The sequence below is a fragment of the Equus przewalskii genome, chromosome 16, assembly GCF_037783145.1.
Source record: "Equus przewalskii isolate Varuska chromosome 16, EquPr2, whole genome shotgun sequence".
NCBI lineage: Eukaryota > Metazoa > Chordata > Mammalia > Perissodactyla > Equidae > Equus > Equus przewalskii.
The window spans coordinates 11,712,557-11,737,144 of NC_091846.1; the positions used below are offsets into that span (position 1 = coordinate 11,712,557).

At 34.7% G+C, this 24,588-nt stretch overlaps 1 protein-coding gene across 16 annotated transcripts in view; it reads left to right on the top strand.

The window, feature by feature from the left end:
* The window catches only part of PDS5B (PDS5 cohesin associated factor B), a 194,240-nt gene that overhangs the window by 102,384 nt on the left and 67,268 nt on the right, over positions 1-24,588 (top strand). For all 16 annotated transcript variants that reach the window (XM_070577953.1, XM_070577957.1, XM_070577967.1 and 13 more), the window contains 7 exons: positions 641-754; positions 4,272-4,353; positions 7,827-7,875; positions 10,127-10,266; positions 11,607-11,722; positions 19,857-19,962; positions 23,875-24,035. In XM_070577953.1, the coding sequence (XP_070434054.1) occupies positions 641-754; positions 4,272-4,353; positions 7,827-7,875; positions 10,127-10,266; positions 11,607-11,722; positions 19,857-19,962; positions 23,875-24,035 (768 nt within the window). The remainder of the gene's footprint in view (positions 1-640; positions 755-4,271; positions 4,354-7,826; positions 7,876-10,126; positions 10,267-11,606; positions 11,723-19,856; positions 19,963-23,874; positions 24,036-24,588) is intronic.

Consider the following 24,588-nt stretch of genomic DNA (forward strand, 5'->3'; position numbering starts at 1 on the left):
TTAGTGGGATCCAGATGATCTTGCCTATCACAGGTCAGAAGAGAAAATTAAGATCTAATAGGTCATCTTACAATTTTAAGAGCTTATAGAAACTAGAAACTGAGTATCTAAGAAACTTCCTAGTTATTATTTTTATAAAATTAAAGTTTATAGACTTTTTGAGTGTGCAGCATCAGTGCACGGAGGTTTGCATTATAATTTGATAGCACTGTTTTTTTGTACTTTTAACCAGGTCTTTTTTCATAATAATTACTACAAAAACTCAGAAGAATCTTAAAAATTCCTTTATAGCTTTAACTTTTAGATGTTTAGAATTTGTCGCTTAGAAGGACCTGGTATAGTTTTTTAACCCTGTACTATTTAGATAAGGAAATTGAGTCCCTGACATATATCTTGCCCAAGGTCATGCAGAGGTATCTGTCTTAACTGGATATAGGGCTATTTTTGGTACATTTAGCTAAATCCTTTTTTGGCCCTTCTTATAGAAAGAAATCTTTGATTTGAAAATCTCATCTCCTCTCAGAAAGCAGGAATTTCTTTTATATGTGTTCTTTATATGTTTTGGAATTTTATATATAAATTTAGTACATACATTTAAAAAAAAAATCAATTACGGTATCTTACCTGTGTTCTTTTGTAGATTGCTTGTTGAACGAATCTTTGCTCAATACATGGTTCCCCACAATTTGGAAACTACAGAACGGATGAAGTGCTTATATTACTTGTATGCCACACTGGATTTAAATGCTGTGAAGTATGTTTCAAATGTCAAACTCTGTTCTTTCCACTTTTTGCAGTATGTTGGATTTTATGGAAAAAACAAACCTGTACTTTTAAATATTAATAATTTGTGTAATGTGAACATGGTTTAAATGGTCAGACACAGTAAAATACTTGGTTATTTTTTCAGAGAGTACAACTATCAACATAAGATGAGTAAGGATTTTTGCAAGCAATTAAAAAATAGGATTGATTGACATGGAGTATAGGATTTGATTTTTCTCTGTCCTGATTTTTATATTGATATCTCAAGAAATATTGATAATACCTTTTGTTTTTATTTATTTATTTTTTTCCCTTAAGGCATTAAGAAAGGTCCATGTTATGAAAATACTATCTTGTTTTCACCTGATATTGATTTGAATTATGGAATAGGGCAGTAGGGCACACGTTTTTGTGCGGTGTAGCCTCAACATAGTGTATAGTTTGACATAAGGCTAAGCACAAATATATATTTATGACCATGTTTCATTCAAAAAATACTTCTGGGTGCCTTTATAGGGAATTGGCAGTTTGGACATGGATGAGACACTGCTATTTGAGTTACTGAGGGTTAGGAAATTGAGGCCTAGAGATTGATTTGCTCTAGGTTTTAGAAAATGTAGATCCTTAGTATTCCAGCAAGTGTAGTTACAACTGTTGGGGATTAAATGTTCGGAAATTGGAAGTCTAAGGAGCTGTATATAATTTTCATTCCTATTGCTGCCCTTAATGAGACTTTTGACTTTACTTCCCCCATGGAAATTATTATATGTGCTCTATATGTCTTTCATAGAAACGCTGAGGAAAAGATTGTAAGGGGAGAAATGTACATTTCCTGATACCTGCTGTATTTCAGGCACAGTAATATGTATTATCTGTGGCTACTTTTGCGCTACAACAGCAGAGTTGAGTGGTTTTAACAGAGACTGTATTGCCTGGCCCACAAAGCTTAAAATATTTACTATCTGGTCTTTTATAGAAAAAGCTGGCTGACCCCTAGTATAAATGATATTTTTCCTGTTTTATACGTGATGAACTAAATCCTGCAGAGGTCAGAGGTCAATTAACTTGCAAGTTAGAGCCATATATTTTATTCTATGACTGTATTCTTTTGGGGAAGACAAAATACTTCTTTATTTTAGACTTTTTATGTGTATCAGCTTTGGATAAGGCCCTAAGTTAACTAAATATCTTGATTATTGAAAAAGAGAATAGGGGCAGACTTGAGTGCTGTCTGATCATGGTGTCTATTTCCATCTCCCCCAAGTTTCCCAGAAGAACTCTTAGTGACCAGTAAGCGGTGGTATTAGGTGTCCTGGTTGTGATCTTCTCTTTCATTTGGCAGGCTCTCATCTAGACAGTTTTGTACTGCCAAGTCTGATGAGTAATTTGCCTACTAGGAGTAGACGGTTGGAGGAGAGGTTCTCTTCAACATTTGGACAGGTTTCTGATTGCACCCCAACGGTAGCTGTCTTTTTCTTTGAGTTGGCGCAAACTTGTGGTATGTTGGTACTAAACAAGGAGGAGTGCTAGTGAGGGAACTAGTAGTCTACTGAAAATAGCAGGTAACAAATTTAAGAGTCTCCAGGCTCTAACAAGATTTTTCACCTTTATTTAGTGACCGAACTGGAATCTAGGGTAGTATTAAATAAATAGATATGTGTTTTCTTGTTCTAGTAATTTTGTTTTATTTTTTAAGAAGGACTATTTAGAAAGGCAAAACACAAAGACAAATTGTCTTTTCTGCTTAATATAATTTTATTAACATACTTGAAAGGGTGGTTGCCCTAAATATGTCATAATACAGATTCTTAGTGATCGTCACTTTTTGATTTAAGCTGTAGCCATAATAGTTTGTAATGAGCTTTAGAATTGCTTGGGATTTCTTCTTTAAAATAATAAATAATTAAATAGGTAAAATCATTTCTGCTTTAAGTGAAGGCAAGTTTCAAAATCCAGGCCTTTCAGAACTTGTAAGTATTGATGAAGTGTATATAAAAAGAGAAAGAATTCATTGACTTGAGTTCAGAAGTAATTTCACAGATGAGTACTCTGTTTCTTTGAAAATTATTTTAATTACGTAACTCTTACTTAGCTGTTAGATTTTTACAGTCCTCTGGGTAATGGTCATTTTTCTTTTAATGTTTAAATTTTTTTTTTTGAGGAAGATTAGCCCTGAGCTAACTACTGCCAATCCTCCTCTTTTTGCCGAGGAAGCCTGGCCCTGAGCTAACATTCGTGGCCATCTTCCTCTACTTTATATGTGGGACGCCTGCCCCAGTATGGCGTGCCAAGCAGTGCCATGTCCACACCCGAGATCTGAACCAGCGAACCCCGGGCTGCCAAAGCGGAACGTGTGCACTTAACCGCTGTGTCACTGGGCCAGCCCCTAATGTTTAAATTCTTAAGTTGTGCCAATTAAACGTTTTATGGAACTTTAGTAACTTGAAAACAGTGAAGTATAGCTATTGCAAATTTGACTTCTAAGATGAAAATGCCCCAATACTGTTCCTTTGCCAGTACCATTTTGAAGGGACTGCTATAAAGGAATTTGTGTCCAAATTTCAAGTAATTTATCACCTTAAAAAAATCCAAAAGTATTTATAGAACATACTGTTAAAGGAGGAGAGTGAAAATATTAAACAATTGTCTTGTCTGTCAAAAGAGAAAGTGATTTTATATGCTTCTGTATTACTGTTGTATGGTGATGCTTCTTATGTGAGATAATGGAGATTAATAGAAGTGTAGATAATTGAAAACAAAATAATGAAAAGCATTATGTGGTTTTGGAAAATTCCGTTTAAAAAATTTAAAATATGTGGTTCTTATATTCTATAACTTAATATTTCAATAACATTAACTACTCACTATGATTTACCTGTATTTTCTCGAGTACTTGTTTAATTTTTTACATTTACATTTCTAAGAACAATAAAAGTATTAAGAGAACATCAAGATTTTTCCCATTTGAAAAGAATATTCACATATATAATATTACATATAATATGTTATCTAAGTGTATAATGTAACATATAAAATAATATATTATAAATGTAATATTTCTCTTCTAGGAAAAAGTATCTCCATTCTTTCAGAGCTAGCTCTTTTCTGTCTTTGATTTCTTTTCATCTGCCTACTACAGAGACTTGATCTATCAAATATTCCTTTATTTCTCCAGTTTATAATCTCCACAGTTAATTCCTACACCCTAGTCTACAGACATGTTCCAGTTGGTAGATCTTTCCTGTTCTTACACAGAACATAGAACAACTACCACTAATCCCTGTCTTTTGATACAGTGATGTCCTCAAGTGTGTTATCTCTTATGTTCGACTTCTCTCTTTCCCTCCATACATCACTTGCTTAGTTCTATGAATTGTACCTCATCTCTGTCATCTATTTTGGTAGTTTGGTAATTTGAACTTAAAAAAAAATTAATATAGTTGGAATATTCTGGAAGGATTTTTATCTGGTTTTGTTATTTAAATTTATGTGTTTGTGTTTTTCAGAGCATTGAATGAAATGTGGAAATGTCAAAATCTGCTCCGACATCAAGTAAAGGATTTGCTTGACTTAATTAAGCAACCTAAAGTAAGTTAAATTTAATGAAAAGTTTTCCTTTGATACTAAATTTTATAAAACACATGTATTTTAGTTACTCTTTACCATTGCTGCCATGTGTTTAAACAACTATTTCTGTGTGGAACAGTTCTGGTTCTAGAATCTATGATCTCTAACTTGGAGCACTGAAATTTTTAAGAAAGTTATTGCATAGAAAAATTTAAATTTACTGTATCTGCAAAAGGTGATACCCAACAGGAAAGAGACTGTTTTCTATGTACTCAGAATTAAAGTTTTTTCTAGCTTTAAAATAAAAAATACCCAAGCAATAACTCAGCATCATTGAAAGCATAGAAAATAGAGTAAAAATACGCTTGTCTTGCCACCCTAAAATAACTCCCTTCATCTTGTGGTTTTAGAAAGTTTAATATCGTGTAATTATAGTTAAGTATCTTGATATGTTTAGTTATAATTAATGTTTTGGTGATTTTAATGTACTACTTGGTCTTCATGATTATAATTTAATGATGATATTTATCCAGTTATGTATCTTATTTTTTGGACATTTAGAATAATTCCAGGTTTTTTTTTCCCTAGAATGTTGTATGTAGGCCTATAAGAGGTATAATTCACCTATAAAGCAATGTGCCTGGTTATTTTAAATTGCATCTTGGGAAAGCAATATAGTGTTATTTTTTATTTCTTTTTATTTTCAGTCCATAGTGGGAACGATGCCTTCTACCCCCTTACCTCCCCAATGTACACCTCGTCTTCATAGGACATAGGACAATAGAGTGGAGTTGTTTCATCTAGGGGGAGAAAATTTCCAGTCTTCCTAGGTGTAAATTTGGCGATTTGCCCTAAAAATCTGTGTGCTAGCACTGGTTGTTTGAGTGGTTTATGGTGACCCTCTTGCTATTTTTTTTGGCTGAGGAAGGTTTTCCCTGAGCTACCGTCTATTCCAGTCTTCCTCCATTTTGTATGTGGGTTGCCACGACAGCATGGCTGACGAGTGGTGTAGGTCTGTGCCTGGGATCTGAACCCACGAATCTGGGTTGCTGCAGCAGAGCGTGCTGAACTTAACCACCATGCCATGGGACCAGCCCCATCACTAACCTCCAAATCACAAGTAATAGGGCATTTTGTGCCACTTGTTTGCCTGATTGAAGCTTGCAACTCAGTAGTATTTTTGTTTTATAGGCTAACAATAACTTCGTTTATGGTTTATTAAACGTAATTTAACCTTTTTGATTAAGTATATTGAACTAGCTAGAATAAGTTTTCCCTTATAATAAATGACTTAAAACTAATTTTCGTGCTTCTGCTGTTTTAATACTTTCTCTGCCAAGGGAGGAAATTGGAAAACCCCAGTTAGTGTGTTTCAGCCAATAAATATGTGTTTCAGTCAGTGTTAGGATGCAGTAAGTTAGTGTGTTTCAGTTAGTAATCTCTGGATTAAGTGCCCCCCTTTGCGACCTATAGCCATATTAATTTACTTGCCTTTGGCCAAAGTTCTGTGTTAATTAAAAATATGAGATGTTCTTATATGCATGCGTATAAAATAATTCCTGATTTTAGGCATTATTGATGTCATAATAGCAGCTGAGTAGTATGTTAAGTGTGTAGATCATATGTTGAAGAGATGTATCAGATTGTAATAAAAAATAACTTTATTTTTGACTCTCACTATACCCTTGAAATTTATTTAGTGGGAGCTTCTTCCCCTTTCCAGTTGATAAAAACTTCGGTCTCGTGAATTTCCTGTTTAGTCTTGCATGAAATAACAAAACACAGCCTCAATTCAATTAGAATGTTTAGTTCCCTACTACTTTGTGGAACTTTCCTTTAAATTGTCTTAAAATAATTACCGAGTTATCCAAATTAAAGAGAGAATTCTTACTCATGTGGTGGGGTTGAAGAAGAATCAGAATAGAGGAGGATACTACCCCCAAGTGGAATTCTAGTGAGAGAAGAATTAATAGTCTCTTACTACTTAATATTCACTTTATACCAAGAATTATAGTAGACATTATAGAGTTAAAGTTTGAAAAAATACAAATCTATGTTTAACTTTTGGGTTTTCATATTTCTTCCTGTTTTACCGGGAAGACTCTTAGATAATTAATAATGAGTATAGTTTTTGCCTTCTTCATTATTCAGTCTGATTAAGATTGTTTTTATTCTTACTTAGCTCAGCAGCATATCCCTTCTTCATTTAGCTAAGTTGATTTGCTCAGTGTCGCTCAAAGTGACTTTGTAATTTCCAGTATTGTACTTCTGTTGATGTTTCTTTTTAATGTGGATCAACTTCTGCTTTTTTTTTTTTTTTTTTTTGGTGAGGAAAATTGGCCCTGAGCTAGCATCTGTTGCCAGTCTTCCTCTATTTTACGTGGGGTGCCGCCACAGCATGGCTTGACTGGCGGTGCTGTGTCTGTGCCCAGGATCTGAACCAGCAAACCCTGGGCCACTGAAGCGGAGCACGCAAACTTAACCACTGCACCACTGGGCCATTCCCTGGATCAACTTCTTGAAAGTCCAGTACCACTTCTTTCCTTCCAAATTAAACAACAACAACAACAAAAATCTTACATGTTTCTAGACAGATCTATTCCAATACTTTAAATTCCAAATATTTGAGAATTAACTCTCGTGATCTATCATGCTTTGTCTCGCACTTCCTCTGAACAAACTCCTTCTCAATAGCCATGTTGTTTTTTGTTTATTTGTTGATTTATTGCCTTCACCCCAGTGTTTTTCTAGCTCAATATTTTAGAGTTACTCAGTGACATCTTTTTTTTTTTTTTTGTAAACGGCATTAACCTGGTGCAACAGTCAAATAACTAGCATTCTTAGAAACACCTTTTATGCAGGTGACTTTGCAGAGTGTATTTATGTGCAGCCCAATGTGGTGAACACATTCATTCAGTGAAATAGTGCTACTTTGATGCAGCAATAACTAACACTCTTGGAAAAACCTTTTGTACATGTCAGTGGCATCTTTTTAATTGTCTTTATCGTTGTCTTCCATATGAGCTTCAGCACTGTGCCTTGTAATCCTTAGGCTTAGAAATTTTAGGAGCATCGCACGTCACTCAGAAGTGTATACTTAATTCTTAACTTTTTTGCTTGAGATAAGGCCAAAAGCATGAAAACCAACATTTCCAGGTTGTTTTGTTCCTTTTCTAAACTTAGTTGTCCTATTCTTTCAGTACTAAAGAAAAACAAAATATCTTCCTGTCCCAAAAGGTTGGTGTAGCCGTCTGGTTTTTGTTTGGAGACAGACAAAACAGAGTGAGGGAAGAGGTGAGACAGTGGAATATGAGTTCATTCCCACCCTCGCTCAGTTCATCTGGAGTTCAAACATAGCTAGAGCAGGAGCATCCAGTGGTGGTAAGGGTGTGAGCCTAGAGCATTAGTAGGTTATGCTTATCTAACTTTCTGAAGAGTCTAATGAAAATTATTGTTAGGAAATTTTAATTTTGCATTTTTTGTGTGATTTACAGACAGATGCCAGTGTCAAGGCCATATTTTCAAAAGTGATGGTTATTACAAGTAAGTTGTCTCAAGTATATGTGAAATTTAAAGTTTAATTGAAACATTCTTTCTGATAATTTAAAGTGTTTCATGGACTTCATTTTAGACTAAATATATAGGAAAAGCTTAAAGTGTTTTTGGCTGATTTTTCAACAGACAGCTCAGCCTTAGCTTTCCTTTTTTTCTGATTTTCATTTACTTTGTACTACACAGAATTTTTGTTTTGTGTGTGTGTGTGTGTTGATGTGAGCAAGAGCTGGAGAAGATTTATTGCATAAATTTATTTTTGAGAGTTTATTCAAATTATTACATAATCTTACTGTTAAAGTTGAATCTGTGCTTTGGTGTTGCTTACTCTAAAGTGAATCTATCTGAAGCTAATTTCATTCTCAGCCAAAATTTAGAGTGAAAGATATACCTAATAACTACAAAAGAACTTCTTTGAAAAAAACATAGTAATTTTTCTTTTTGCTTTCACTGATTTCAAATAAAATGTTATTTAATTGCATTTAACAGTAAATACAACAGGATTATGTAGCACATCTTATCTTTGTTCAGTGCAGGAATAGGGCAAAGGAGGTGTTTTTGAGGGCATTTGCTTTTCCTCCCACCTAGAGATCGCTGTGTGTAGCAAATGGACAGAGGGAGATTCAGGAGCATCTGGAGGAATGCATCTCCTCAGCCTCCACTTGGTAGTAATGAAGAGATCTTAGGTGGATTTCTGAGATGTTAACAGACGTTGCAAGATGGTACGGAAGTAATACTAAGACACTGAAGAGAACAGGAACCTAGTTTACTGGGTTTTAGACTAAATGATAGGACTTTTAGCATGAGTAGAGCTTTAAGACCAAAATATCTTTTCGTCTTGGGCCATTAAACATAAATTAGTTTTCAGTCCCTTTGAGTAACTTAAAGCAAGTGATTTTGTGCTATTGCTTTTTTATAACTATCTCCTCAGTAATTTGGCCATGGACACCATCGCCTAAAGGAGATCATCTCCTATATTCTTTCTATTTTTTACAACCATCAAGTACAATATTTGCTTTCAAGAAGTACAACATTTCCCCACTTCTGTTGGAGAAATGCTGGTATCCTGCAGGTGTTAACAGTGTTATTAGAAATAAGGGTTTCATGGTCAAGTGCATTTGTAGAATGCTGAATTAAAGGGTTTTTTGGTTCCCTACCTCTTTCCTCCCTCCATCTTTCTCTCCCTCCCTCCTTTTCTCTGCACCCCCCGTCACCCCCCTCCCCCCATGTCTCTCTCTTTTTGTTTTGTCTCTTAAGTGGTAAGCCTTATTGTAGCCTTTAATATGATGCCTATACTTTATCAGGGGTTATGAAGTACCATTTTCCAAAACTGTTTGAAAACAGTACAGTAGATTTTTTTCTTTGTATTATAGAAACATGGAAAGGTCATACAGTTAGATATTTAGGGGGAAAATTTACTACATTCAAAGATCTAGCCAAGACATGAAATGGAATTTCAAAGTTGTATATGAACTTGAAGATTGCATTTACTGTATTCCTATTTTAAGATTCAGTTGGATTTCTACTACTTTTATTATAGTCCATATTTCTATATTATAATTTCTTTTATTAGAAATATCTTAATCTGGTTCTCTATAACAGTTGTGAGTAGCCAGAAAAAAAGATATTGGGATCAACATTTTATTGGCTTTCATAAGTATCTTGATACATGGATGTATTAGGAGAGTAGTATAAAACTCATAATTGACTCTACAAGGACTCATCCTTTCTCATGCAGTAGTGGCTTATCCACCGGTAACACCTGGAACATGTTGCTCAGCATGTGTCAGTGCCAGATAGTGTACGGGTGTATGAGAGTTATCTCTGGTTTAACAACAGGAACACAACACAGGAAAATAGTTTCTTAAGGGTAAAACTTACTGATCGATCTTTTGCTGTGAATTACAAGAAAGCAATGTATGCAACAAGCTAAAGGGGACAGTAATAAAATTGGTCTTATTTAGCTTGAGATTTAATGCCCTTAAAACTATAAGGAGTCTTTTAGAAATAGCCAGTTCAGTATTTCCCTGCATAGATGTTCCTTCACAATGATCTTGTTTTGTGTTTCTAGAAAGTAGATTTTTATTTGTGAAAATTGACTGTTGAAGGTGTGCCATAATTTGTCTCATTAAACTAAACTGAATTTATCTTAGAATTATTAATCAAAGTAATAAAAAAAGAAAAATGTTAATCTTTAATTATTTTGAGAAATTTCTAAAATTGTATTTTAATTTAATTTAAGGAAATTTGCCAGATCCTGGTAAGGCTCAGGATTTCATGAAGAAATTCACACAGGTGTTAGAAGATGATGAGAAAATAAGAAAACAATTAGAAGTACTTGTTAGTCCAACATGCTCCTGCAAACAGGCTGAAGGTTGTGTGGTAAGGAGAGAAATTTAAAAGAGCTAATGTTTGAAGAAACCCTCAGATCTTTTTTTTGTCCTCTTTTATAAAATAATTTATATTCGTTATATAAAATTTAGAAAATATCGTAAAAATGCCAATATAGATAAACTATAATCCTTCTATAGAGACAGTTGCTGTTAATATTATGGTGTCTGTCCTTCCAAAATAAGATCATATTATACATATAGCTTTGTACACTTATTTTCAGTAAGTAGTCTTTTACAGTATTAGATTTAATAGCAACATAGTGTCCCATTGAATATACGTACCATAATTTATTGGACAGTCCACTTGTGTTACACATTTAGATTTTTCTCCAAGTTTTTGATAAATGTAAAGAACACTTTAATATCTTTATAGCTAAATAATTTTACACTGTTTTGATTATTTCTTTAGGATATATTCAATATTGGCCAGTATCGTTGTTGAAAATAAGCAAAACTCAAACAAACAAAAACTATTATTTTGTTAGGATTTGTATTTTTTGGTTGCTAGTTGTCTGGCCAGTTTTTCTCCTTGGATGTATTAGCCATTCATATTTCTTTTGTAAATTGTGTGTTTTTGATCTTTGCCTGGAATGATGTTTGTCTTTATATTACTGATTTGTTTGGTTTGTCATGGCACTGTATGTTAATTAAGGTAAAAGTAATTTTCTATCAGTTGTAGTTTGCCTTTTCATTTTATTTATGATGTCCTTTAATACCGTAGTTTTATTTTTATCTACCTGAGTATGTCAGCAGTCTCCTCGAGGTTTTTGCCTTTGGTGTCCTGCTTACAAAATCCCATTCTATTGCAAGTCAGTGAAAATATTTACTAATGTCAGTATTCCTTAATCTGTTTGCCATGTGAGAGGCTTTTTTAAAAAGAGATGATTCTTGGCTGCATTCCAGACTGACTAAATGAGAATTTTCACAATGAGGTTGAGGAATCTGTAGTTTTAACAAGCTCCCCTGATAATTTTGCTCACTGAAGTTTGTGTATCCATTGACCCTTGGTTTTATTCTTTTCTCTTTGTTTTGGAATATTTTTAGCATAAGGTATGAGATAGGGATCTAACTCTGTTTTTATTCTAAATGTCTGTCCAGTTATTTCAATACAGTGTAGTCAATAATCTTTTTCCTACTTACTCGAAGTGTTACCTTTTCTCATATGCTGAATTCTTAATCTAGTCTCTTTTCCAGACTTGTTCAATTCCTGTTGGTTTATTTATTCCAGCACCAGTACTACATGGTTTAGTTATTGTAGGTTCTTAACATTGTACTGTAATGTAATCATTTAAACATACTTTTGTAATATTTAAAAAATCTACATTACAGCGTGAAATAACTAAGAAGTTGGGCAACCCCAAACAGCCTACAAATCCTTTCCTGGAAATGATCAAGTTTCTCTTGGAGAGGATAGCACCTGTGCACATAGATACTGAATCTATCAGGTATTTGTATATAAAAATATTAAATTTTCATTACTGTTCATTCATTCAGTCAGTCAGTCAATCACTATTGAGTACCTGCCGTATACAAGGCACTTATCTGTATAGATTTATGTATATACATGATGGCTATATACTACCTGTATATATATCTATTCATATATATGCATTTATGTGTGTATATATCTGTATTAGTTTCTCTTGTTTAAAGTATTGCTTCAATTTGGGGGAGAAATCATCAGTCTACGCCTGTCTATTACCATTGTACCAGGAATTCCTCTTTTTAGTTAGCTTGCATAAGTTAGGTAATAACAAATGAATTGTAGTTGTACTCTCAGGAAAGGTAAACGAGGTGAATATATTGTAAAGTAACATATGATGTATTTTCACAGACATTTAAGAACTGAAAATCTTGTTTTTAAAACAACCCTCATTTAAAGTTTCAGCTTTGATATCACCTGACTGGGACATCTTGGAAAGTACTTTGTTTTTATGTCTGTACTCTCTTTTATAAAATGTGAGAAGAGTTGTTTTTTTCCAAACATTTTTTTAAAATGTTTCAACTGGTTGAAAAAAAATAAAGTACTTATAAAATACGTACAGCATACTGATTTACTAGTCATCACTAGTATCTTTCAGAGATGTATTAGAATCTAAAATAAATAGTACTAATGGTATATCCTATATTCCTATATGCTGTGGAGATTTTTTGTTGAGGAGGGCATAGGGTGTATCTTTTGGGCCCTGACACCACCCACCCCCCCGTAGAGTAGAGAGACCCTCCTTTGGATAGCCATTAGTCACTTTGGACTCCTCTTCCATCAATTTTCATTTGAAAAAGGGGTTTCTATGGTTTGAAAAACAAAACAAAACAAAAAGCTAGAACCCTGTACGTTGGTACAAGGAAGAATCTGAGTCAGATTGAAATTCATTAATTAAATAAATAATCCCCATGCCTTCTCTATTCAAGGCAGTGCTAGTTAGGTGTTGGCAAAGCATACTTTCTGCTTTTCATCAACCTTCTGTCTAGTAATGCAATAAAGAATTTTTTGTTTTCTCCCCAAAGCCCCCCAGTACATAGTTGTATATACTAGCTGTAGGTCCTTCTAGTTGTGGCATGTGGGATGCCGCCTCAGCATGGCTTGATGCAGTGGTGCTGTGTCCGTGCCCAGGATCCGAACGGGTGAAACCCTGGGCTGCTGAAGCACAGCGGGCGGACCCAACCACTCGGCCACAGGGCCGGCTCCGGAATAAAGAGTTGTAATCAGTAGATTATATTATAGTTCCATAAAATTAGTGCAGATGGTGTTCAGATAACTGAAAGAAGATTTCTCCAAGGGGGTAGTATTTGACCTAAGAAGAAGAATTAGTGAGATTTTGTTTCTACAGAGATGGGAGGAGTATTCCAGGCATTGAGATTAATGTAAGCCAAGCTAACTACATAGGGAAGAACAAGAATATTTTGAAAATGACTGCCATCTATTTAAGCTACAGTATGGAGAGGTATAAAAGTGTTGTGAGATGATCCTAAAAAAGTAGTTGGGATCAGATTGTGGAAAGCCTTTAAGATCTAACTTTAGAGCTATTACTTTATTCTTTGGTCCGTTGAGAATCACAGATGATTGCTGACGGATAGGAGGAGGGAAGTAGAAGAGAGAGATTGCTAAGACGTTATTATAATTGTCTATGGGTGGTGGTAGTGGGATGTAAAGAACAAATTTGAGGAAGGTTTTAAAAGAACAACCCAGGTTATCATACTGGAAATGAGGAATAAAGGTGAACAGGAGTCAGACATAAAAGTTCAAGTCCAAATGTGAAGAGAATAGTAACACGTTGAGAGAGTGAAGGGAGCTGATTTTGAAGTAGGTGAGAAAGGATGTGCTTATTTGGGTATGACAAACAATTTTTTAAAAATAATCAAGGCAGGGTCTGGCCCGATGGTATAGCGGTTGAGTTCACGTACTCTGGTTCAGATCCTGGGCATGGACCTGCACACTGCTTATCAAGCCGTGCTGTGGCATGTGTCCCACATATAAAATAGAGGAGGGTGGGCACAGATGTTAGCTCAGGGCCCATCTTGCTCAGCAAAAAGAGGAGAATTGGCTGTGGATGTTAGCTCAGGGCTAGTCTTCCTCAAAAAAGGGGAAAAAATCAAGGCAAATTGAGTTTAATGTGAAACTGTGAGAATGGATTAGTTCCCTGAGCAAGAGATTGTATAGAAAGAAGTAAAAAGATCAAAAGATCATGGGCAGAACATTGGAATTTCCTTTTTTTTTTTTTTTACAGTAGAAAAGTTACAGAAATGTAAAAAACCAGCTTATTGTAGTGTTTTGAAAGTTAAGGTGGAGAAAGTTTTCAGAAAGAACGCATATTATGGACAGTCAAAGAAAGTGAGGACCGAAGGAGGTCTTTGGCTTTAGCAATCAGTCAGTCATAGTGATATAGAAGATATGTCAAAACGTAACAATAACAGATGGTAGCAATTAGTGCTTATAATGTGCCTGGGATGATTCTAAACATTTTACGCTTTGTGTTTTAACTCAAGTTACTTCTTAACTCTGTGAGACAAGAAATAATTATTATTCTCATTTTACAAATAAGGAACAGTGAATTACAGAGATGCTGAGTGCCTTTCCCACTGCTGGGAAGTGGTGTTTGGCATTTAAATCCAGAAAGTCTGCCTCCACAGTCCTCTTGGTTACCCACCACGTTATGTATGTATTAGGCCTCCAGAAAGATTGCATTCTTAGTCCCCACCAGTAGTCAATGAATGTCCAGTTCACCTAACTCTTCACTATAGTGGCTATTGACCTTTTCAGTCTTTGCCATTTTGTAGGTGAGCGATGGTACTCTTTTTTTAAAAAAATGGTATTACTAATAAAATTGAACATTTTCTTCCCAATATTTCTTTGCTAATTGCATTTCTTTTTTTTCTATGAGGGACTTGGAGGAATTGTCTTTTTTTTTGAGGAAGATTAGCCCTGAGCTAACTACTGCCAAATCCTCCTCTTTTTGCTGAGGAAGTCTGGCCCTGAGCTAACATCCGTGCCCATCTTCCTCTACTTTATACATGGGACACCTACCACAGCATGGCGTGCCAAGCAGTGCCATATCCTCACCGGCGAACCCCGGGCTGCTGAGAAGCGGAACGTGCGCACTTAACTGCTGCACCACCGGGCCAGCCCCTCTTTTTCTTACTGATAAGAGTGCTTTATAAAATAAGGCTTTGAATCTAGTTCAGTTGCCTTTTAAATTTGTGCTTGACATTAGTAAACGTTAAGTTATAGATCGATTTAATTATAATCTATCAATTGTTTCCTTTATGGTTTCTTTCTGTCTTTGTTATCATTAGGTGGTTATGTTTTTTTACATCTAAATCTTTAATTGGTCTGGAATTGATTTTAGCGTAAGATGGAGGAAGAGATCCATACTTGTTTAAAAGCATATGATAGCTTGTTGTATCAACTCCATTTATTGAAAAATTGATTCCTTCTCATTTGATTTGAAGTGTTCGCTTATTATAGCATAAATTCCTGTATGATTTGGACTCTTAATGGACTTTTGCTTTGATTCCTTTGTCTTTGAGGTTTTTTCGATACACTTTTATTTCATTGAGAAAGTTCTTTCATTCCTCCTCCCCTAAATTTATTGGCTGTTCCAAAATGTTAATTAATTTTTCCAGATGGGCCATAGAATGTATCTGTTGAATTTTGTTCCGCATTAAGTTGTGTTCCCCTGAGACATTTATAGATTTAGTGAAAAATGCCATTTGTGTGATACTGTGTTTCCATCTTACCAAAATATTTGTTGATTATTCAAATCTCTATGCTCCCTTCATATAATTTTAGAATTTACATATAGATTCTGTGCACTTAAAACTTTTTATTCCTAGTTATTTTATATATTTTGACTTATTATTGTGAATAGATTTTCCCCTCTCTGTATTTTTTATGTGGCTTTGGCTAATAGGAAAGTAGTATTGATTCTTTAGTTTTTTGTTAGTGTCACCTCACTGAACTCTTAGTATTTTTTAATAGTTTCTCAATTGATTCTCTTTGATTTTCCAGGTTGATGCTTCTTCTCACAGATCTTTTGACTGGCCCTTGTTCTTTGGTTATTAGCTCAATCGTACTTCTTCAGAAATGCTTTTTTCTGACTATCCTGGCTAGAGAACTTCACTTTTTGTCTTGGCCTTCTTTCTAGTCCTTATTGTTCCTGATTTATCTTTTTCATGTATTTGTTTACTTAATTTTGGCCCTCTCTCACTAGACCGAGTGTTTCACGCTTGTAGTCATGGAAGAAAATAATGAGTTTAATTTTGGATATGTTGTATTTTTCATTCCTATGTTACATGTAGGTAAAAAACCTTAGGGCTGCTGAAAATATGGGAAGAGGATTCAGGCTGAAGATGTTTTGGGAGATAATTGGAGCTATGAGAATCGATTAATCAGGGAAAATGGGCAGAAAAGGAGAGGAAACATCCTCAAAGATACCAACTGTTAAGGGGATGATAATTTAAGAAGACCCTGCAAGGGAGACGGATGCATTTGACTCCTAGGTTTACCTTAAGTTTGGATACATAATATTTTTGTAGAAACATAGATCTACTAAACACTTTTAGGAACATTGAATAATTCAATTTTCTTGTATTTTGATACATACTATGTCTTTAACCTGGTATTTTTGGTTTTTTTTTTTTTGGTAAAAAAAACCCTATCAGTGTGAGCGACTATTTTAGATAATTGACATTGCATTACAAATGTTTCTTTTAAAATAATGTAACCTTGTTTTTAGAAGAAAATTTGAAAATAGTGTGTTTCCTTTCTGATCCATTCTAATGTTCTAGTGCAGTTTTATTGTATGTCTGTTATCTAGGTATTTTTACACATTTCAGGAGCAGGCCTCTGTGTTTCTGGCTCTTAGAATAGTGTTTGACACACAGTAATATTTGGTAAAGTTTGAAAGTGCTTAGTGTTGTCATTTATCCTTTATTCCAGTATACAGTGTTCTACTTTCTGGAGCAGTCAAGTATTTTGATAATTAGAAAACATCTATCATTCATGTGTTTGGGTATAGGCCTTCTGTGGAAAATACAACAATAACAATATAGATAGTGCTAATAAACAAAGCAAAAGTAAAATTAATAGATAGCAAATCAAATAACATTTTGACTTTATTTTCATGGACAAGGGAAAATACTCTTTTTAGAGAGAACTGTCTCAAAATATTTGTAGGCATACCTTGGAGATATTGCCAGTTCACTTCTAGACCACTGCAATAAAGCAAATATTGCCATAAACGAGTCACACAAATATTTTGGTTTCCCAGTGCATAAAAAGTTATGTTTACACTATATTGTAGTCTGTTAAATGTGCAATAGCATTGTGTCTAAAAAAACAATGTACATACCTTAATTAAAAAATATTTTATTGCTAAAAAATGCTAATCATCATCTGAGCGTTCAGCGAGTCATGGTCTTCTTGCTAATGGAGGGTCTTGCCTCACTGTTGGTGGCTGCTGAATGATCAGGGTGGTGGCTGCGGCAATTTCTTAAAATAAGACAATAATGAAGTTTCCTGCATTGATTGACACTTCCTTTCACGAATGGTTTCTCTGTAGCATGCAATGTTGTTTGATAGCATTTTACCCACAGTAGAACTTCTTTCAAAATTGGAGTCAGTCCTCTCAAGCCCTGTGACTGCTTTATTGACTAAGTGTATGTAGTATTCTAAATCCTCTGTTGTCATTTCAGCAGCATTCACAGCATCTTCACTAGGAGTAGATTCCATCTCAAGAAACCACTTTCTTTGTTCATCCATAGGAAGCAACTCCTCATTCATTAAAGTTTTATTATGAGATTGCAGCAATTCAGTCGCATCTTCAGGCTCCACTTCTAATTCTAGTTCTCTTTTTATTTCCATCACATCTGCAGTTACTTCCTCCACTGAAGTCTTGAATCCCTCAAAGTCATCCATTAGGGTTGGAATCAACTTCTAAATTCCTGTTAATGTTGCTATTTGACCTCTTCCCGTGAATCTTGAATGTTCTTAATGACATCTAGAATGGTGAATTCTTTCCAGAAGGTTTTGCATTTACTTTGCCTAGATCCGTCAGAGGAATCACCTTCTATGGCATCTATAGCCTTATGAAATGTATTTCTTAAATAATAAGACTTGAAAGTCGAAGTTACCACTTGATCGATGGGCTGTGGAATGGTTATTGTGTTAGCAGGCATGAAAACATTAATCTCGTACATCTGTATCAGAGCTCCTAGGTGACCAAGTGCATTGTCAGGGAGCAAATATTTTGAAAGGAATCTTTTTCTGAGCAGAATCTTTTTTTTCTCAAAGTGGGCTTAAAATATTCAGTAAACCGCACTGTAAACAGATGTGCTATCATCTAGACATTGTTGTTCCATTTATAGAGCACAGGGTAGATTTAGCATAATTTTTAAGGGCCCTAGGGTTTTTGGCACGGTAAATGAGCATTGGCTTCAACTTAAAGTCATCAGCTGCCGTAGTCCCTAATAAGAGAGTCAGCATGTCCTTTGAAGCTTTGAAGCCAGGCATCAACTTTTCCTCTCCTATGAAAGTCCTAGATGGCATCTTCTTCCAACATGAGGCTGTTTTGTGTACATTGAAAATCTGTTTAGTATAGCCACCTTCAGGAATTATTTTGGCTAGATCTTCTGGATAACTCACTGCAGCTTCTACATCAGCACTGGCTGCTTCACCTTGTACTTTCATGTTATAGAGATGGCTCATTTCCTTAAATCTCATGAGCCAACCCCTGCTAGCTTCCATGTTTTGTTTTGTAGCTTCTTCACCTCTCAGCCTTCATAGAATTGAAGAGAGTTAAGGCCTTGCGTTGGATTAGGCTTTGGCTTAAGGGAATGTTGTGTCTGGTCTGATCGTCTATCCAGACCACTAAACCTTTTTCCTGTTAGCAGTAAGGCCGTTTTGCGTTCTTATCATTCGTGTATTCACTGAAGTAGCACTTTTAATTTCCTTCAAGAACTTTTCCTTTGCATTCACAGCTTGGCTAACTGTTTAGCCCAAGAGGCCTAGCTTTTGGCCTTTCTCAGCTTTGACATGCCTTCCTCACTAAGCTTAATCATTTCTAGCTTTTGATTTGAAGTGAGCAGTGTGCAACTGTTCCTTTCACTTTAATACTTAGGGGCCACCATAGGGTTATTAATTGGCCTAATTCCAATAGTGTTGTGTCCCAGGGAATAGGGAGGCCCACAGAGAGAAAGAGAAACAGGGAACAGCTGGTCAGTGGAGCAGTCAGCACACTCGACATTTATCGATTAACTTTGCTGTCTTATATGGATGCAGTTCGTGGCACCCCAAAACAATTAAAATAGAAACATCAAAGATCACTGATGGCATATTGTCGTTAGTGTTGTTGGAACCCTGCCTGGTCTTTTTTGCCCCATCCTCTCACCTTCTGGTGCAATATCAGACAATGCTCTGCTACTATTCGTAGGGTTTTTGTGGCCAATTTTTTCAGACGTGGGTGGCCAGGTCCTTTTTCCTAGTCTGTATTAGTCTGGAAGCTCTGCTGAAACCTATCCACATGGGCGATCCTGCTGGTATTTGAAATTCTGGTGGTGTAGCTTTTAGTATCATAGTAAACAGAGCCACCACAGCATGGCAAGCAAAATACAGGTTGTGTGGTTCCCTGACCTGGAAGCGAACCTGGACTGTGGCAGTGAAAGCACCGAATCTTAACCACCAGACCACCAGGGATGGCAATCACAGATCACCATAACAAATATAATAATAATGGCAAAGTTTTAAATACTGTGAGAATTACCAAAATATGATAGAGACATGAAGTGAGAAAATGCTGTTGGAAAAACGGCACAGACAGACTTGCTTGACTCAGGGTTACCACAGACCTTCAGTGTGTAAAAAAAGCGGTATCTGCGAAACTCAATAAAGTGAAGCACAATAAAACAAGGTATGCGTGTGTTAGAGTTTTTTGTTTTGCAGTAATGTTTGGGAAACAGCTAATAGGAAATTTGTTATGGTTTTGATGTGGTCTCTATAGAAAATATTCAAGATTGTTTTTATTACATATTGCTAATAAAGGACAGTTAAAAAATGACAATTTTTTTTTTGTCATACTTTAGTGCTCTTATTAAGCAGGTGAACAAATCAATAGATGGAACAGCGGATGATGAAGATGAGGGTGTTCCTACTGATCAAGCTATCAGGGCAGGCCTTGAGCTGCTTAAGGTAAATATGCTTAAGATGAAATTAAGTACCTAATTAGATAACTGTTAAACATATATAGTTTATATTTTCTTGATATTTGCTTCTTAAGTTTATAGAGCCTAGAGTAAAATTTTCTCAATTGTTGTAGGTAGTTTAAAAATTGTATATTCTAACAAGTAAGCTAAATATTTTCAGATTTAAATTGTATAAGATAGTCTAGTATTAACTATATTAAAGTAGTGGATTATAATTTGAAGGTTTCATTAGTGAGCAAAGAAAGTGCTAACCGTACCACAAAAGGAGCCGAAATCTTCCTGAAACTCCATTTTATCTTTTGTTAGCTAAAATATGCTACTGCTTTTTACTGATTGTAAAAATATCAGTTAATTGTTGACAACTTAGAAAATGTAAAGAATAAAACATTCATAAGCCTATATGTATACACATTAGTTATATTGTATATACATTAATGTATATACATTAGTTATATATATACATTATATATATGTAATGTGTAAACATTAGTTTCCTTTTTTCTTTTAATCTTTTTTTATTGAAGTAATCTTTGTTTATAGTATTATATAAATATAAGGTGGATTTCAGTTTTACATCATTACATTTCTGTTTCTGTGTGGACTACATTGTGTTCACCACCCAAAGTCTAATTGCCGTCTGTCACTGTATGCGTGTGCCTTTTTACCCCTTTCACCCTCCCCCGCTCCCATCTTTCCATCTGGTAACCACCAGTCTGTTCTCTTTGTCTATGTGTTTGTTTGTTGTTGTTGTTGTTGTTTTCTCTTCCGCATATGAGTGAAATCATATGGTATTTGTCTTTCTCCGTCTGACTTATTTCACTTAGCATAATGCCCTCGAAGTCCATCCATGTTGTCACAAATGCCAAAATTTCATCTTTTTATTTTTATGGCTGAGTAGTGGCCCCCCCCCCCAAACACATATGTGTATATGTGTAAATACACACACCACATCATCTGTATCCATTCATTCATTGATGGACACTTAGGGACATTTTTCCAAAGAAGATATACAGATAACCAATAGACACGTGAAAAGATGTTCAACATCACTAATTATTAGGGAAATGCAAATGAAAGCTACAATGAGGTGTCACCTCATGCCCGTCAGAATGGCTGCCATTAAAAAGACAAGAAATAACAAGTGTTGGAGAGGATGTGGAGAAAAGGGGACACTCGTACACTGCTTGTGGGAATTTTAAACTGGTGTAACCACTATGGAAAACAGTATGGAGATTCCTCAAAAAATTAAGAATACAACTACCATATGATCCAGCTGTTCCACTTCTGAGTATTTATCCAAAGAACACAAAAACACTAATTTGAAAAAATATATTCACCCCTATGTTCATTGCACCATTTTTCACAATAGTCAAGATTTGGAAACAACCTAAGTGCCCATCAATGGATGAATGGATAAAGAAGATGTAGTATATATATAACAATGGAATACTACTTTTAATCCTTAAAAAAATGCACACATATATAGTTGAGATGAGACTGAAGATAAAATTTAGTATCTTGACTATTTTTCTTTATTAAATTATAAGGATTTCTCTCAGTTTTTTTTTTTTTTAAAGATTGACACCTGAGCTAACAGCTGTTGCCAATCTCCTTTTTTTCCTCCCCAAATCCCCCCCAGATATATAGTTGTATATTCTAGTTGTGGGCCGCTCTAGTTGTGTCAGGTGGGACGCCGCCTCTGCATGGCCTGATGAGTGGTGCCATGTCCGCACCCAGGATCCGAACTGGTGAAACCCTGGGCCGCTGAAGCGGAGCACGCGAACTTAACCACTCGGCCACGGGGCCGGCCTCTCTCAGTGTTTTTTAAGACAGTGTTTTTAAATGTGTCCAAAAACAGATCTGATTTTTGCCCGTTGTTTACTAGATGTATGCTTTTGGGCAAGTTAATTACCTCTGCTTCGTCATCTGTAATGGAGATGATAATAGTACTTATTTCACAGAGGACTGAATTAAGTCTTGTACAAAAATTTCTTAGTACAGTGTCTGGCTCATAGTAAAAACAATAATGAGTATTATGTTTTGAAATGGTGATTAGTCCATGTTTGGTGTGTCATAGTGTTCCCAACTATTTCCTTGTTGTTGGATATTTAGATTTTTCTAATTTCATTCTTATAATCACTTCCAAGATAAATATATCTAAGATCTCTTCCTCTAATATCTTTTTCTTAATACTAGAAGGGCATTACTGGGTCAAAGAGAATGGCCCTTTTCAAGTTCTTTACAGAGAAATTGTACCTATATATAATTTTGTCAATAGTGTATTAAGTACCTATTTTCTATCTCGACAGACATGGAGTATTGTAAACTTTTAATAGATTTGCTAATCCAATAAGCAAAAATAGTTTTAATTGGCGTAATTATTACTAGTGGGGTATACCTTCCATATGTTAATCATTAGTGTTTTTCCTATGGTGAATTCATTATTTTTATCTTGTGTTCATTTTCTACTGACATCTCAATCTTTTGTTTTTTTAACTGATTTAAGTGAGCTTTTTATTTCCCTTGCGTTTTCTTTAGAACATATTTGATATATAAAAAAGTAAAATGTGCTCTGTGATATGTAAGTTATACAGTATCATAATAAAATTTATACTAGTGAAAAGTAACTAGAATACTAACTCAGATTACAATCACGTGCTGCATGAGAATGTTTTAGTCAATGACAGACTGCATGTATGACAGTGGTCCCTTAAGATTAGTACCATATAGTCTAGATGTGTAGTAGCCTATACCATCTAGGTTTGTGTAAGTACACTTTGCAATGTTCACACAGTAGATGAAATTGCCTGACAGCACATTTCTCAGAAATATCCACACTGTTTAGCAGCACACGACTGTAAAAAGAGTATGAACAATACTGTTGAAGTTCCCTGAGTGAGTTTTTTCCCTCACTCGCATCCCTCAGATGTAACTGTTTTTAATTTTGGATTTGTTATTTTCTTACCATTATTTATAGTTTTTACCATCCGTGTCTATGTATATATCTCTAGCATTGCTTATTTTTCTTCTTGTTTCTTAGTCTTACATGTATGGTGTTATGCATAATATATTTTTCTACTACTTGCTTGTTTTTACATTCCACATTTGATTCCAGTTGTTTATTTTAAGCTTAAAAAATCTTATGTTCAGAGGGATTTTATTTTTTTGTTTTTTAAATTTGAAACATAACCCATCTGAAATTTTTCAAAGTGTGTGTCATGGGGGAGGATCTAATTTGATCCTCCAAAGGACTACCCAGTTTTACCATGACTATTAATTAAAAATCCCATCCACTCTTACTTTCTGTTGCCTTCTTTATAGTCTTTTACACTCTGTATACTCTTAAGTTCTTATGTATGCTAGGGTTTGTTTATCGCCTTGCTATTTCTGTTTTATGTTTCTTCTGGTGTTAGTACTATGTTGATTTGATTATTGTAACCTTATAATATCTTTTACTATCTGGTATTTTACCCCCTTCCTAGATTACTTTTTTCGAAAAATGTTATTAGCTAGTCTCTTCTAATGACCTTTATTTAGAAGCATAGAGATATTTTGTATAATTCTCTCGTCTCCTTTTCTCCTACCCTCATCTCCCTCCAAAAAAAAAAAATCAAACATTAACCAAAATCCAAATTATCTTGAGTAGAATTATATTAATATGTAATTTCAATTTGGAAAGAAATGATTTCTTCAGATCATACAGTCTACCTACAAAAGAATATTTCTGTTATATATTTGATTACATTTAAAAATTTTATTTATACTGTCCTCATTTACTTGGTAGTGTAATTATTTTTGTATTTACTTTGATTTGTAGTATTTCTAATATGTAATATTTTGGATTTATATTAAAATATGAAAAGTATTTGCAGATCATTTTTCATGACTTATTTTTTAGGTACTCTCATTTACACATCCAATCTCATTTCATTCTGCGGAAACATTTGAATCTCTCCTGGCTTGTCTGAAAATGGATGATGAAAAAGTAGCAGAAGCTGCACTCCAAATTTTCAAAAACACAGGAAGCAAAATTGAAGAGGATTTTCCACACATCAGATCGTAAGTTATTTATTCTGATGAATATTCTGGAAGATTATTTACTGTTTCTTGATTTATGTAATAGTTGGAATCTTTTAAGCTTATTTATTTATTATTTGGAATGTTACTATTTATTCAACTGAATGTATCATGGTTTTCTTTTTTTCCTTTTATTTTCTTGAAGTCATACTAGTTTATAACATTGTGAAATTTCAGTTGTACATTGTTATTTCTCAGACACCATATATATGTGCTCCTTTACCCCTTATGCCCACTCCCCAACCTCCTTCCCCTCTGATAAGCACTAATCTATTCTCTTTGTCCATGCGTTTATCTTCCTCATATGAGTGAAATCATATGGTGTTTGTCTTTCTCTGGCTTGTTTTGCTTAATATGATACCCTTAAGTTCCATGCATGTTGTTGCAAATGGGATGATTTTGTATTTTTTGTGGCTGTGTCTATTGTGTATGTATACCAAATCTTTATCCATTTATCAGTTGTTGGGCACTTGGGTTGCTCCCATATCTTGGCTATTGTGAATATGCTGCAGTGAACATGGAGGTACATAAGTGT